At 39.7% G+C, this 13880-nt stretch overlaps 1 protein-coding gene across 1 annotated transcript in view; it reads left to right on the top strand.

Annotated features, from left to right (window-relative positions):
* SHLD2 (shieldin complex subunit 2) overlaps positions 1 to 13329 on the top strand; it is a 112268-nt gene extending 98939 nt beyond the window's left edge. The window contains exon 8 of the mRNA XM_042782980.1: positions 13145 to 13329. Within this exon, the coding sequence (XP_042638914.1) occupies positions 13145 to 13329 (185 nt within the window). The remainder of the gene's footprint in view (positions 1 to 13144) is intronic.
* The last annotated feature ends 551 nt before the right edge of the window (positions 13330 to 13880 follow it).

The following is a 13880-nucleotide window of genomic DNA, read 5'->3' as shown; positions in this document are numbered from 1 at the left end:
TCTTCTGTGTCTGTGTTAATTGGTTTCCCTTTTCTTTGTTGAAGAGGGTCTGTGCAGTCCTTCTGCCTAGTCCGCCATCTTGCCAGAACTCCTATAATGCAATTCTGAGGCAGATTCCATCAACATTCTTTAAAGAGATGGAAAAAATGATCACCAACTTTATGTGAAAAGGAAAGGTACCCCATGTAAGTAGAGCACTACTAAAGAAGAAAAAAAAATCGATACCTCATACTTCTCTGTCTTAAAACCTACTATGCAACCGCAGATGCCAAAATACTTTTGTATTGGCACAATGACAGACTTACATACCAGTGCAACAGAATCGAGAACCTAGAAGTAAATTGATCCACCTGTGAACTGCTGATCTTCAACAAATGGCTGAAATCCATTGAATGGGGGGAAAAGAGGCTCTTTTAACAAATGCTCCTAGCAGAACTGGATATCCATTTTCAGAGAAATGAAACAGTGTCCATACATTACACCATATACAAAAACTAACTCAAGATGGATCAAGGACCTGATTTTAAAACCTAAAACTATAAAGAACATGAGAGAAAAAACTGGAGCAAATATAGGAGCCCTAATTTATGGAATAGTCTATCAAAGAGGCCTGAAAATTGACAAATAGCCAAAATGAACTGCAGGAGTGGGACCTCCTAAAAATTAAACACTTATGTCTATCAAAAGACTCATCTAAAATGGTAAAAACGATCTACAGACTGAGTGTTGTAGTTAAGCTTGTGTATCAGTTAGGTGTGATGGTTAGGTCCTGCTAATCCATGGAATGATGTGACAATATTAATACACAAAATGACGCCACCAGGATCAAGTATTGATGAGAAGTAAGGTTCTGGGTAATTGTATGTTTGATACTTTATTGCAGTTTGGTGACAGAAAAGTATGAGGAATAGGTATGTGGATAAACTTCTCTGAATGGGGAAAAAAAAGTGACAATATTTGTGTCTTATGTGAACATTCACCAAAGGATGACCATGTCAGAAGAGAATTTTAATCAAATGGATAGGATGACAGTTCTGTGAAAACAGTCATCTTATTTCCCAACCACTCCTGTCATTGCGCAGTGGGATCATGCCACTGCGGTGGCAAGGATGGATGGACTTCTTTCACCAAGGTCAACTTGGCTGTTGCTACTGCTGAGTGCCCAATTTGTCAGCAGTAGAGAGTAACACTGAGTCTGCAATACAGAACCATTCCTGGTTGCAGGTTGATTATTACATCAGACCACTTTCATCATGGAAAGGGCAATATTTTGTTCTTACTTGAATAGGCATTTACTCTGAATACATATTTGCCTTCCCTGCACACAGTGCTTCTGCCAAAACTGCCATCTGTGGACTTACAGAATGTGTCTACCATCACAGTATTCCACAGAGCATTGCCTTGGATTGTAGGACTCACTTCACAGCAAATGAGATTTGGCACTGGGCCTATGCTCATTCAAATCACTGTTCTTAGCATGTTCTCAATCGTCTTGAAGTAGCTGTCTTGGTAGAATGATGGAATGACCTTCTGAAAACACAATTATGGCACCAGCTAGGTGGCAGTACCCTGCAGGTTGGAACAATGTTCTCCAGGAAGCTGTATATACTCTAAACCAATGTCCAATAAATGGTACTGTTTCCCCAATAACCAGGATTCACATGTCCAGTAACCAAGGAGTGGGAATGGAAGTGTCACCACTCACTATTACCCCTAGTGACCCCATCAAAAATGTATGCTTCCTGTCCCTTTGACCCTATGCTCTGTGGGTCTGTAGGTCTTAGTCCCAAAGGGAAGAAAGCTTCCACTTGTAGACATAATACTGATACCTTTGATCTGGAAATTAAGAATGTCTCCCACCATTTTGGACTCCTCATACCTCTGAATCAACAGGCAAAGAAGGCAACTATTGTTTCGTGTGACTGATCCTAATTACAAAGGAGAAATTGGATTGATACTATTTATGTAGATCTCTTTAAGGTTGTGGATTTTTGTGTTTTGTTTTGCTTTGTTTTTTAAAATTTTTATTTTGATTTGGCCGAAAGTTTACAGAGCAAATTCACGTTCCATACAGTAGCACATGTACACTTTGTCTTATGACATTGACTGCAACTTCCCACAGTGCAACAGCTCTCTTCCCACTTCCTCCCCATGGTTACCTCTTCTCTGTGTCCTTCCCTCCCATGCACTCCTGCCCCTGAGCTGTCTCCCTGTGCATATACAGCCCTTCTATTCTCCCATGATTGAGCTCTCCAAGGATTATATCTACGTAATGTTTAGCTCATATGCCTGTCTTTTGTTTGTCTAGAAGCCACAGGAGTGGGTTCAGTTCCAGACATGAGGAGCAGCTACGGGCCATGGTCTCAGGGATTCCACCAGACTCTATCAGACAAGCAAACCTGGCTCACCAACCCCCTTTCTTTTTTTCTCATGATTTTTAGTTTTCCATATTGTTCTCCCACTCTATCCAGGATCTCCTACTTAGATCCCCCTCTGAGTGGTTGACAGTGGTAGCCAGGCACCATCTAGTTCTGGTCTCCTCAGTCATATAGGCTGAGGATCGCATGTTGTAACAGTCCCTTGGACTAATTGTTTCCATTTGTCTTTGGTTTTCTTCATTCTTCTTTGCTCTGGATGAGGAGAGACCTCAATGGCAGTGAGTTTGGGTTGCGTACAAGCACCGAGTTGACAAGGGGTTGTCTGTGATAGGTAAAGTTGTGTGTCATCTTGGCTGAGCCATGACTCTCACTGGCTTAACAGTTATGATGTAGTCATCCTCCATCATGAGACCTAATATAACGTAATCATCTCTATAATGAGATGTGCTATGAACAGCCAGTCATTTAAAAGTGAATTTCATCATGGGTATGACCTGCTTCCAATATATTTATGGACATCCTGGCAAAATTCAGTGGCTTTCTGCTGGATTTGGACCCTGTATCAGGCTCATCATCATCTCCAACTCCTGGACTTGAACCAGTGGCCTTCCATATTGCCAGCCAATTTTTGGATTGTTGCCTTTGCAGCCTGTGAGCCAAAAATCTGCCATTTCACCTGCCAGTCTTGGCTATGTCAGCCTCTGAAGCCAGCAGCCTTCTGTATTGCCTGCTGATCTTAGGTTTGTTAGCCTCTGCAGCTGCTTGAGTCAGGAGAAACTTCCAGCTTAATGTTTGACCCGTGATTTTGGAACTTGGCCAGCCTTTACAGCTGTGTAAGCCATTTTCTTGAGATCACTTAATCAGTATCTCTATCTATTTATCTATAAACATATACATACACATATGCTTCACTGGTTTTGCTTCTCTAGAGCACCCAACCTGAGACATTGGGGAAAAAAAAATTGTGAACGATATATCTGACAAGTGACTAATCCCTAAAATTTATAGAAAACTTCAACACTTCAACAACAAAAACACAAATAATCCATTTAAAAAATGCCAAAGGATATGAACAGACATTCACCAAGGAAGACATTCAGGTGGCCAACAAATACATGAAGAGATGGTTGTAATCATTAGCCATTAGAGAGATGCAAACAAAACAAGATGTCTCTTACCCTGGCAATAAAGGCAGTGACCAAAAAACAGAAAACAACAAATGCTGACAAAGGTTGTAGGGAGACTGGAACTCTCATACACTGCTGGTTGGATTATAAAATGATGTGACCACTGTGGGGATGCTGTGGCACTTCCTTAAAAAGTTAAAAATAGAGATGCCATATGATCCAGCAATCCTAAGTGTGTATCATAGAGAAATAGGAGCCATATTGTGAGTAGATATATGCATGCCCATGTTCATTGCAGCATTTTTCATAATACCAAAAAGATGGAAACAACCTAAATGCCATCAATGGATAAATGGATAAAGAAAGTATGGTAATACTAAAAGTGCATGGAGCTGGCATTTTCTGACTTCCTCCAGTCTCATGAGGGGGAAATAGAATCACCAGTAGCCCAAGACTTAGTCCTTTGAGGCCAAACATGCCACCACCCTCCAGCCTTCTACCAATTCTGACACCAGCCATCCCACCCAAAACACTCACTGCTTTTCTGCTGGGTTCATAATTTGTTGCAATGGCAACACAGAACTCACAGACAGTACTCCTGATTATGGGGTTTATTAGGGAAGTAACACACAGCAATTCAGGTTCAGGAATGCGCTCAAGATACAATTCTTCAATCAGGACAGTCTCCCCTCTGCTGTGCTCTCAGACACACCTCTCTGGCACTTGGCCTGTTGGCCTGGCCTCTGCCCTGCCTGGGCAAGTGTTATAAAGCTCTTTTAGCTCTACTGATAGGTACACTTATGTTTACCCCACTCCATCAGCAAGCTTCCTGACCAAGAATACATAGCTTCCTCACTCCAACATCCAGAAAGCCTGCCGCTCTGTCTCATGCCTCTTGGTTCCACTGTCAACTGTCTCTCTGCCAGGCATCTCTCTCTCTCTGCTAGGCATATTTCTCTCTCAGCCAGGTGTTTTTCTGTCAGCTGGGCATTTCTCTCTCAGCCAGATGTCTCTTCAGTCAAGGAGGTTTAGCACAGGGATCTCAAGTCCAAGAACATGCTTCACTTTATCTCTAGCTCTTCTGCCTTGATGGCAATGAGATCCCCTTTCTGCCTCTAGAGAGGCTCATTTTAAGCCTGACAGAGTGACAAAACTAACCAGTCCCAGCATCAGAGTTCTATACACCTTATTTGCAAGGTCCCACCCAGTAATCTGGTGAGAATTACAAATACTACGGCTAGAAAAAGCCATACCAGGTAATTCTCTGTACTGCAGGAATATACACTCAATGGAATACTACACAACGTTAAAAAATAATAATGAATCTATGAAACATCTCACAACATGGATGAACCTGAAGGACATTATGCTGAGAGATATAAGTCAATCACAGAAGGACAAGTGTTGTATCAGACTATTTCATCACTATTATAAAAAGTGATGAAAAGGTTTATGCAGAGAAAGAAACATTCTTTGATGGTTACCAGGGATGAGAGTGGGAAGGAGGGGTAATCACTGAGTAGATAGTAGACATGTATTAACTTGGATGAAAAGAAAGCCAGTAAGTAATAAGGAGGAGTTCAGCACAATATGAGCAAGGCAAATGAAGTCACTGGGAGGAATGCAGGAGTCTCAGGCACCATGGTAAATACCATTACAGATAGAACATTGCAGTAATAGTGTTGTTGTTGTCGTTAGGTGCCATCAAGTTGGCTCCAACTCATAGTGACCTTGTGTACAACAGAACAAAACACTGCTCAGTCAAGCACCATCCTCACAATCCTTGCTATACTTGACCCTATCATTGTAGCCACTTTGTCAGTTCATCTCATTGAGGGTCATCTCCTTTTTTGCTTACCCTCTTCATTACCACGCATGATATCCTTCTCCAGGGGATGGTCCCTTCTAACAGCATGACCAAAGTAGGTGAGATGATGTCTGACCATTCTCGCTTCCAAGAAGCGTTCTGGCTTCATTTCTTCCTGGATAGACTTGCTCCTTCTTCTGGCAGTCTGTGGTATTTTCAATATTCTTTGCCAACAGTGTAATTAAAAGACATCAGCTCTTCTTCAGTCTTCAACAAATGGTGGTGGCAAAATGAGATTTCCACATGAAGGAAAAATGAAACCAGATCTATACCTTACATCATGCACAAAAGGCTAATTTAAAATGGAACAAGTACCTAATGTTAAGTCTAAAACAGTAAAGTTCTTGGAAGAAAACATAGGACAAAAACTTTGAGACCAAAGGTTTTCTGTGGTAGAGTATCAGATACATCAATGAATGCATGAATAACAGAAAACAAAATAGGTAACTACGACCTCACAAACGTTAAATACTTACATTCATCAAAAGACTTTATCAAAAGAGTAAAGAGACAACCTAAACAAAAAAACCCAAACTCAACTGCCATTGAGTTGGATCCAACTTATAGTGACCCCTCCTTGAGTTTCTGAGATTATATCATTACAGAAGTAGATTGCCCAACCTTCCTTCTAAGGAGTGGCAGGTGGGTTTGAACCACCAGCCTTCTGGTTAGCAGTCAAATGCCTTAGGCACTGTGCCAAAGGACATGAACAGACACTTCATTTATGAGGATGTTCAGATGGCCAATGGACACAGGAAAAGATGCTCAACATGATTATCCATCAGATAAATACAAATCAAAACCACAGGGAGAACTTCTAGATAGGTAGAGACAGATACTGATTTGGGTACTGTACTCACAATTGGACAATGTACCAAGTGTGAGTGATCAACTTGGCATTGAGGAAGAGGAAGACATAGAGAGGTGCATGGGAGATGCAGACAATAAAGATGAACCTTCTGTATAGAGACCAAACTGCACATACAGTACTGTGTTGTTAGTGATGGCAAACATTGATCTATGGGTGGATAGGCTGAATGATTAGGTATGTCTGTGCTGGGGGTGTGTGCCCATGACCATGTATAGGGTTGACAGACAGTGTTTCTACAAGTGTATTTGTATGTTCTGTAAGAATTCCCAGGTATATAGTAGAACTGACAAGGGACAAGATTGTAGTCACTTCTTGGCAATAGCCAGCTATCCGGAGGGACCAAGTAGTTGAACCTGTGGGCTCAGGACTATGATCACAGGGGACATCAAGCTTAATTGGCATAACGTACTACACAAAAGCATTGTTCCACATCCTACTTTGGCAAGTAGCAACTGGGATCTTAAAAGTTTTCAAGTGGCCATCTAGATGCAAAAATTAGTCTCTCCTCATGTAGAACAAAGAAGAATGAAGAAAACCAAAGACACATGGAAACAATTAGTCCAAGGACTAGTTCACCATGCGATCCTCAGCCTATACAACTATGAAACCAGAAGAACTAGATGGTGCCTGGCTACCACTCTCAACCATTCAGAGGGGGACCTAGGTAGGAGATCCTGGATAGATGGGAGAACAATGTGGAACAAAACTCAAAATCATGGGAAAAAAAGAAGGTGGTGGCGTGGACCAGGTTTCCTTGTCTGATGTAGCCTGGTGGAACCCCTGAGACTATGTACCCTAGCTGCTCTTCAGGTCTGGAATTGAACCCACTCCTGTAGCTTCCAGCCAAATAAAAGGCAGGCATATGAGCTGAACATTACATTAAGTAGATACACTCCTTGGATAGGTCAATCATGGGAGACTAGAAGGGCTGTGTATGCACAGGAAGACAGCTCAGGGCAGGCGTGCATAGGAGGGAAGGACACAGGGAAGAGGTAGCTACAGGGAGTAAGTGGGAGGAGAACTCTTGCATTGTGGGAGATTACACTCAATGTCATTAGACAAAGTGTATGTGAATTGTGGTGTAGAAGATGAATTTGCTCTATAAATTTTCACCCAAATCACAATAAAATTTAAAAAGAAAAAAAAATCACAGTGAGATATCATTTACTCCTACTAGGGGGAGAGAAACAGAATATAACAAGTTTGGAGGGGATGTAGAAAAATTGCAATCCCCATCCATTGCTGGTTGGAATGCAAAATGGTACAGCCATGTGGTAAACAGTTTGGCAAGTCCTCAAAACTAAAAATAGAACTACCATATGACCTAGCAATTCTGCTCCTAGCTAAATACCCAAAAGCCTTGAAAGCAGAGACTCAAAAAATACCTGTACTCCAGTGTTCTTAGTAGCACCATTCACAATAGCTAAAAGATGAAAACAACCTAAATGCCCATCAATAGATGAATGGATAAATTAATTTTGTGTGTATATATATATACACACACACAGAGTCAGTTGTAGATATGAAGTGTTGATACATTGTACAGTTTGAATAGAGCTTGAAGACATTATGCTGAGTGAAATAAGCCAATCACAACAAGAGAAATATTGTTTACCTCACTTACATGAAAAGACAAATGTATAGAGACCAAAGTTTATTAGTAGTTGACAGGAGCAGGAGGGATGAGAAAAGGGGGTGGAAGGATCACACTGATCAAGGGTGGGGTTGCACAGCTGATTATTGTAATTGCTGTTGATAAGTTATATACCTATAAAACGTTGAATTGGCCAAGGTGTAGGATAGATATATTTAGAACAACAGCAACAACTAAAAGAGTAGCTGCTGTTGGCTGCTTTTGTCCAAACACCTCATGGTAATTGGTTTCTTGGTTTGGAGATTTGTGGTCATGGTTTCATGGGACATCCCAGTTAATTGGCCTTATAACATGTTTTATGCTTGTTCTACCTCCTAGGTACTGCATAGTGCCTGGGGTCTCAAAAGTTTGCAAGCAGCCATCTAACACACAGCAATTGGTCTCTATTAACCTGGATTAATAGAGGAAGAAGGAAAGTCAGGAATAGGAGGAGGATATGGAATGTGTGGTTAATTGCTCCCATGAACAACTGCTCCCTTTGCTATGAGAACAGAACTGGATGGTCCCCAGCTACCATTACTGAACATTTTGATCAAAGATTCCCTGGAAGAATCTTGATCAAATGGAGGGAAATGAAAAATAGGCTTTCAAATTCTCACGGACCCTAGACTTTCTGGAGCCATGGAGGGTGAATGAAACTTTGAAACTATTGCCCTGAGATAATCTTTAAACCTAAAGCCAAAAATATCCTCTGAAGTAATCTTAAAACCGAACAATAGTTTAGCTTAACTAGTGAAAAAAGTCTGCCTTGTGCATTATGGTCTTTTAAGGACTATCTGTATGGGATCAAACTGACAAAACAGCAATTGGAAAGATAAGATAGGAATCATACGGGGCAATGAGTTTATGTTAAAGAGGGTGAAACAACTTTAGAAAAGAAAGTGAAAATGATTGCACAACTTGTAGAAGGTAATCAGGGTCACTAAATTGTATGTGTAGAAACTGTTGAATTGGTGTGTTTTTTTCTGTGTGTATGTTTAACAGTTACAACAACAAAGAAAAGAAATTTCCAAAAAAAAAAAAAAACCCAAAAAGCCTACAGGTAGAGCTGACATATGGTTGTTGTTAGGTGCCATTGAGTTGGATCCAAATCATAGCAACCCTGTGTACAACAGAACAAAACACTTCCTGGTCCTGTGCCATCCTCACGATCCTCTGTGGTAGTTAAGGTTATGTGTCAACTTGACAAGGCCTGGTTTTGAGTGGCTGGCAGCTAGATGTAGTTATCCCCCATGATGAGACTGGTAATCAACTTCATGGTGGAGTCTACTGTGAGCAGCTGAGTAGCTGCCTTAGGGATGTGGTCTGCTTCCAGTATGTGAGAAGAAGCTTTGCGATAGCTCTAGCTTTTTGGCACATCTGGATCCTGCATTTGGCCAAATCTTCATCTCAGTGGCCTGCCATGTTGTCTACCAATCTTGTGACTGTTTCTGGACTTGAACTAGTAGCCTGCCATGTTGCTTGATAATTTTGGGACTGTGCCATTTCACTTGCCAATCTTAGGTTTGTCAGCCTCAGCAACCAGCAGCTGTATGAATTAAAAGAAGCCTACAGCTTCAGTGGGCTGGGAGCAAGAGGCGAAGCTGAAGCCCAACTTCCAATGGCTTTCACCAAGCCCCTAGAGCCGGTACTTTGAACTTCTAGCTTTCTAAACTGTAAGAGAATAAATCCCTATTTATTAAAGCCATCCATTTGTGGTATTTTCTGTTAGAGCAACACTGTTGTTGTTGTTGTTATGTGCCGTCGAGTCAGACTCAACTCATAGTGACCCCTTCTTGGGTTTCCGAGGCAGTATCACTACGGAAGTAAGAGCAACACTAGAGGACCAAAACACTCACTGTGCTTGAGACCATCATTGTAGCTACTGCATCAGTCCATCTCACCATCTCATTTAGGGTCTTCCCCTTTTTCGCTAACCCACTACTTTACCAAGCATGATATTCTTCTCCAGGATCTAGTCCCTTCTGAGAACATGACCCAAGTAGGTGAGAAGAAATCTGGCCATTCTAGCTTCTAAGGAGCATTCTGGCTGCACTTCTTGCAGGACAGATTTGTTCATTCTTCTGGAAGTCCATAGTATTTTCAGTATTCTTTGCCAGCACCACAGTTCAAAGGCATCAATTCTTCTTTGGTCTTATTTATTCATTGTCCAGCTTTCACGGGCTTATGAGGCTTGGGTCAGGTGTACCTTAGTCTCAAAAATGACATCTTTGCTCTTTAACACTTTAAAGAGGTCTTTTGCAGCAGATTTTCCCAGTGCAATACAACATCTGATTTCTTTACCGCTCCTTCCATGGGTGTTGATTGTGGATCCAGGTAAAATGAAATCTTTGACAATTTCAGTCCTTTCTCCATTTACCTATTGGTCCAGTTCTCAAAAGTGAGAACTGATATAAGACTGAGGAATTCCAATTCTAGGTCTTTACTCCAGGGACCTAATGGAAGTGATAACGAGTAGACACGTGCACACTTAGTTCATCACAGCCCTGTTCACAATAGCAAATAGCAAAAAGATGCCATGTAAGTTCTGTCAACAGATGAATGGATAAGTAACATAATGCATACATACAGTGGAATACTACTCAGCAATGAAGAAAAATGAGTTCTTGAGAAACATCTTGGAACATGGATGAAACTGGAGGACATTAAGCAATTAAGTCAATCACAAAAACAAATATGCTATGTTCTTATTTTTATGAAATGATACAAACACATGAATAGACAAAAACTAATAGTTCATTACTGTTTATCAGGGATGAGGAGAGGGGAGAAGAGGAGGATTCACTCTGTAGATAGACACTTGTTATTTTTGATGATGAGAAAAGTAACATTGAATGTGGGTGAAGTGTTTCCAGCTTTCGGAAATTGCTATGGCATATATAATTTTGAAACATCAGCAACAACAACAAATATCTATGTGTGGGTATGTGTATATATACACACGCATATCGGTATGTATATATGAGTATGTATGTGTATAGGTATGTGAATATGTATATGCATATGCATGCGTGTGACTATATGCACATATATATCATAAAGCACATATGTGACACAGTTACAGATACTTCTCAGACATAACCAAACACCTCGTAAGATTGGTTTCTGGATTTGAAGGATTAGGACCATAATCTCGTGGGACATCTTTGTCAAATGGTATAAATCTATTAATAAAGTTTAAGTTCTACATCCTAGTTTGGTGAGCAGTATCTGTGATCTTAAAAGCATGCAGGTGGCTATCTAAGGTGCAACTCTTGGTCTCTACTTGTTTGGAACAAGAGAGAAAGGAAACTAAAAACTCAAAGAAGACTACAATCCTAATAGAATATACAAACTGTGGCCTCATCTACTCTGAGACCAGAACTAGATGGTGCCTGGGTGCCACTACCCACCATTCTGATCAGGGCCACAGTAGATGAATGCTGTTAGAATGGAAGAACAATGTGGAACAGAATCTCAAATTCCTAAAAAAAAGTAAGTAAGTAAATAAAACAGACCTACTGGACTGGTTGAGACTGGAGGACTACTTGAGACTATTGCCCTGAGATAACGCTTTGCCTTTTAGGTAACAGATTTCCTCACAAAATGAAGACTATCTCCCATAAGTATTATGTTCCTTTAAAAAATCATTTATATGAGACCAAACTGTCAACAATTAATTTCAATCAAAGATGAGATTGTAAGATGTCAGAGAAATAGGACAACCAGAATGGAAATAAGAATGTTCAAACAATGTGAAGAATGTAACCAGTGCCACTGAACAACTTGTGTAGAAATAGTTAAATGGGAACCTAAATGCTGTATCAACCTTCACTGAAAACACAATAAAATATTTAATTTTATTAAGTAAAGACTTCTTTTCTGCTTGTATGGTAGACCTGCCTGTCTTCCTCCTGACTGCTGCCACAGTGGTACCTATGCTCTTACTCTGTCTTTCTTTGGAGATGTCTATTTCAGCCTCCTTGGCTGCTGCAGAGCCTCAGCCTTTTCTGTGGGTTGAAAAGCAGTTTTTGATTTACTCAGCTTTTTCTTGTTCAAATGGAAGTGATTCTCTTTTCAGCTTTTTACTTCCTTATCGGACACTTCCTTTTTCTTTTAACTCATTTTCATTCTTTTGGCTCTTTTCATTCATTTTCTGTGTCCTTTATTAGTGTTCATGTCTCAGACAGGCATCATTTTCATATCAAGTATACATCTTTGTTTTGACCCAAGCAAATTAAATCATATTTCTTGGAATTAATTAGATTGGGGCACTGAGGTCACTTAAGCCATTGGTGATAAAATGGTCATTCAGACCATCCAGATCATCATTAATATTTTTTGGCTTGTCAAAGTGAAAATTTTAAATTAGTGTAGAGAATTCCCACATCCCCATTAACATGTCATTGGCCCTCTGGCAGTCTATAGACCCCAAAAAAGACAGGGCTTGTTGGTCAGGAAACTAGTGCTGTTTCAGTGTAGTCAGTAGTGTCTTTTCAGTTTAGCATTGAACTATCTGCTAGGTAGCTTGATTAGATAGCAAAAAAAAAAAAAAAAAAGACAGATAAATGCAAAATAAAATGACAAATCTACCTATAACGTTAGTATTTTTATATTATTGAGATTTTATATTCATTAACTGATTCAGGGTTCTTTAATATAAATGATAATAAATAAATAAATGTATGAAAATGTAAATCTTTATGAGAACTGTCAATTAGATAAATATAAGAGTACTTTTCTGATATGAATATTTCCTTTTTATTTCAGCCCTGACGAAAACAATCTTCGTTCTTTATTATATTGTTGTAAGAAGCTAGTAATAGCAAATGATAATAAATAAATAAATGTATGAAAATGTAAATCTTTATGAGAACTGTCAATTAGATAAATATAAGAGTACTTTTCTGATATGAATATTTCCTTTTTATTTCAGCCCTGACGAAAACAATCTTCGTTCTTTATTATATTGTTGTAAGAAGCTAGTAATAGCGATACCATATTAGCAAATGCTGTCAATCTGAAAAGTGCATTATCTCTGTTTTCTTTCATGCTCAGCAAGAATTGCTTGCCATTATCCTAGAGTTCCCTCAGCAACTTGGAACTAGAAAGAGAAGGTATAGGAAGAGAACATTAAAATGGATTTGGAACTTGAGAAGCTAAAAACAATGAAACCCTTCTGTGTTTGTATTTCCATCAACCTGGGAGTGATATTAACAACTCTGTGTGTGTGTGTGTGTGTGTGTGTGTGTGTTTAATCTTCCTCAGTACCTTCCTCGGGAATCACCTATGGGATGGTGGCAGCAGACTTGCTTCATGCCTTGTTGACACTCGGCGGGACACCTTGCCTACTGAAAATTCAGAGCCTTTTTGCATTAGATGAAAACAGCTACCCACTGCAACAAGATTTCTACCTCATAGACTTTTTTCCTGACAATAATCCTACACCCTGAGATCAGAGGAAGAAATTGCAGGCAATTCACGAAAGCATGTACTGATATGATTTGTCTTTTGAAATAAATTGAGTGGCAGAACTTTTACTTTGAGTTTTTAAATAAATAGATTTCACAAATAGAATTTTGCTAAGTATATAAATTATTTCTCTAAGAAAATTCCGTGAGTTTTTTTTTTTTTTAATTACACTCCCTTGTCCTCTTCCTTTCTTTCTTTTGGAGACATAATCAATCTAGCCATAAAGACACTATGTAGTGGTTTCCTGGGAATTATAGGCCATATATTAGGGCCCCTAAATTTGCCCCTAGTTTTTCCTTGAGAAGCCATATAGTTTTAGGTTTCACATTTAAGTCTTTGATCCATCTGGAGGTAATTTTTGTGTATGGTGTGAAGTCCAGATCTTGTTTCATTTTTCTTCAAATAGATCTCCAGTTTTGCCAGCACCATTTATTAAACATTCTCTTCCCCATTTAATGGATTTTGGCCCTTTGTCAAAGATAAACTGACCATAGGTCGATGGATCTATTTTTAGGTTCTCAATGCTATACCA

The sequence above is a fragment of the Orycteropus afer genome, unplaced genomic scaffold (assembly GCF_000298275.1).
Source record: "Orycteropus afer afer isolate SDZICR_OR568_19922 unplaced genomic scaffold, OryAfe1.0 scaffold00547, whole genome shotgun sequence".
NCBI lineage: Eukaryota > Metazoa > Chordata > Mammalia > Tubulidentata > Orycteropodidae > Orycteropus > Orycteropus afer.
The sequence above is the reverse complement of the archived record's forward strand: the minus strand, read 5'-3'. Positions and strand labels throughout refer to the sequence as shown.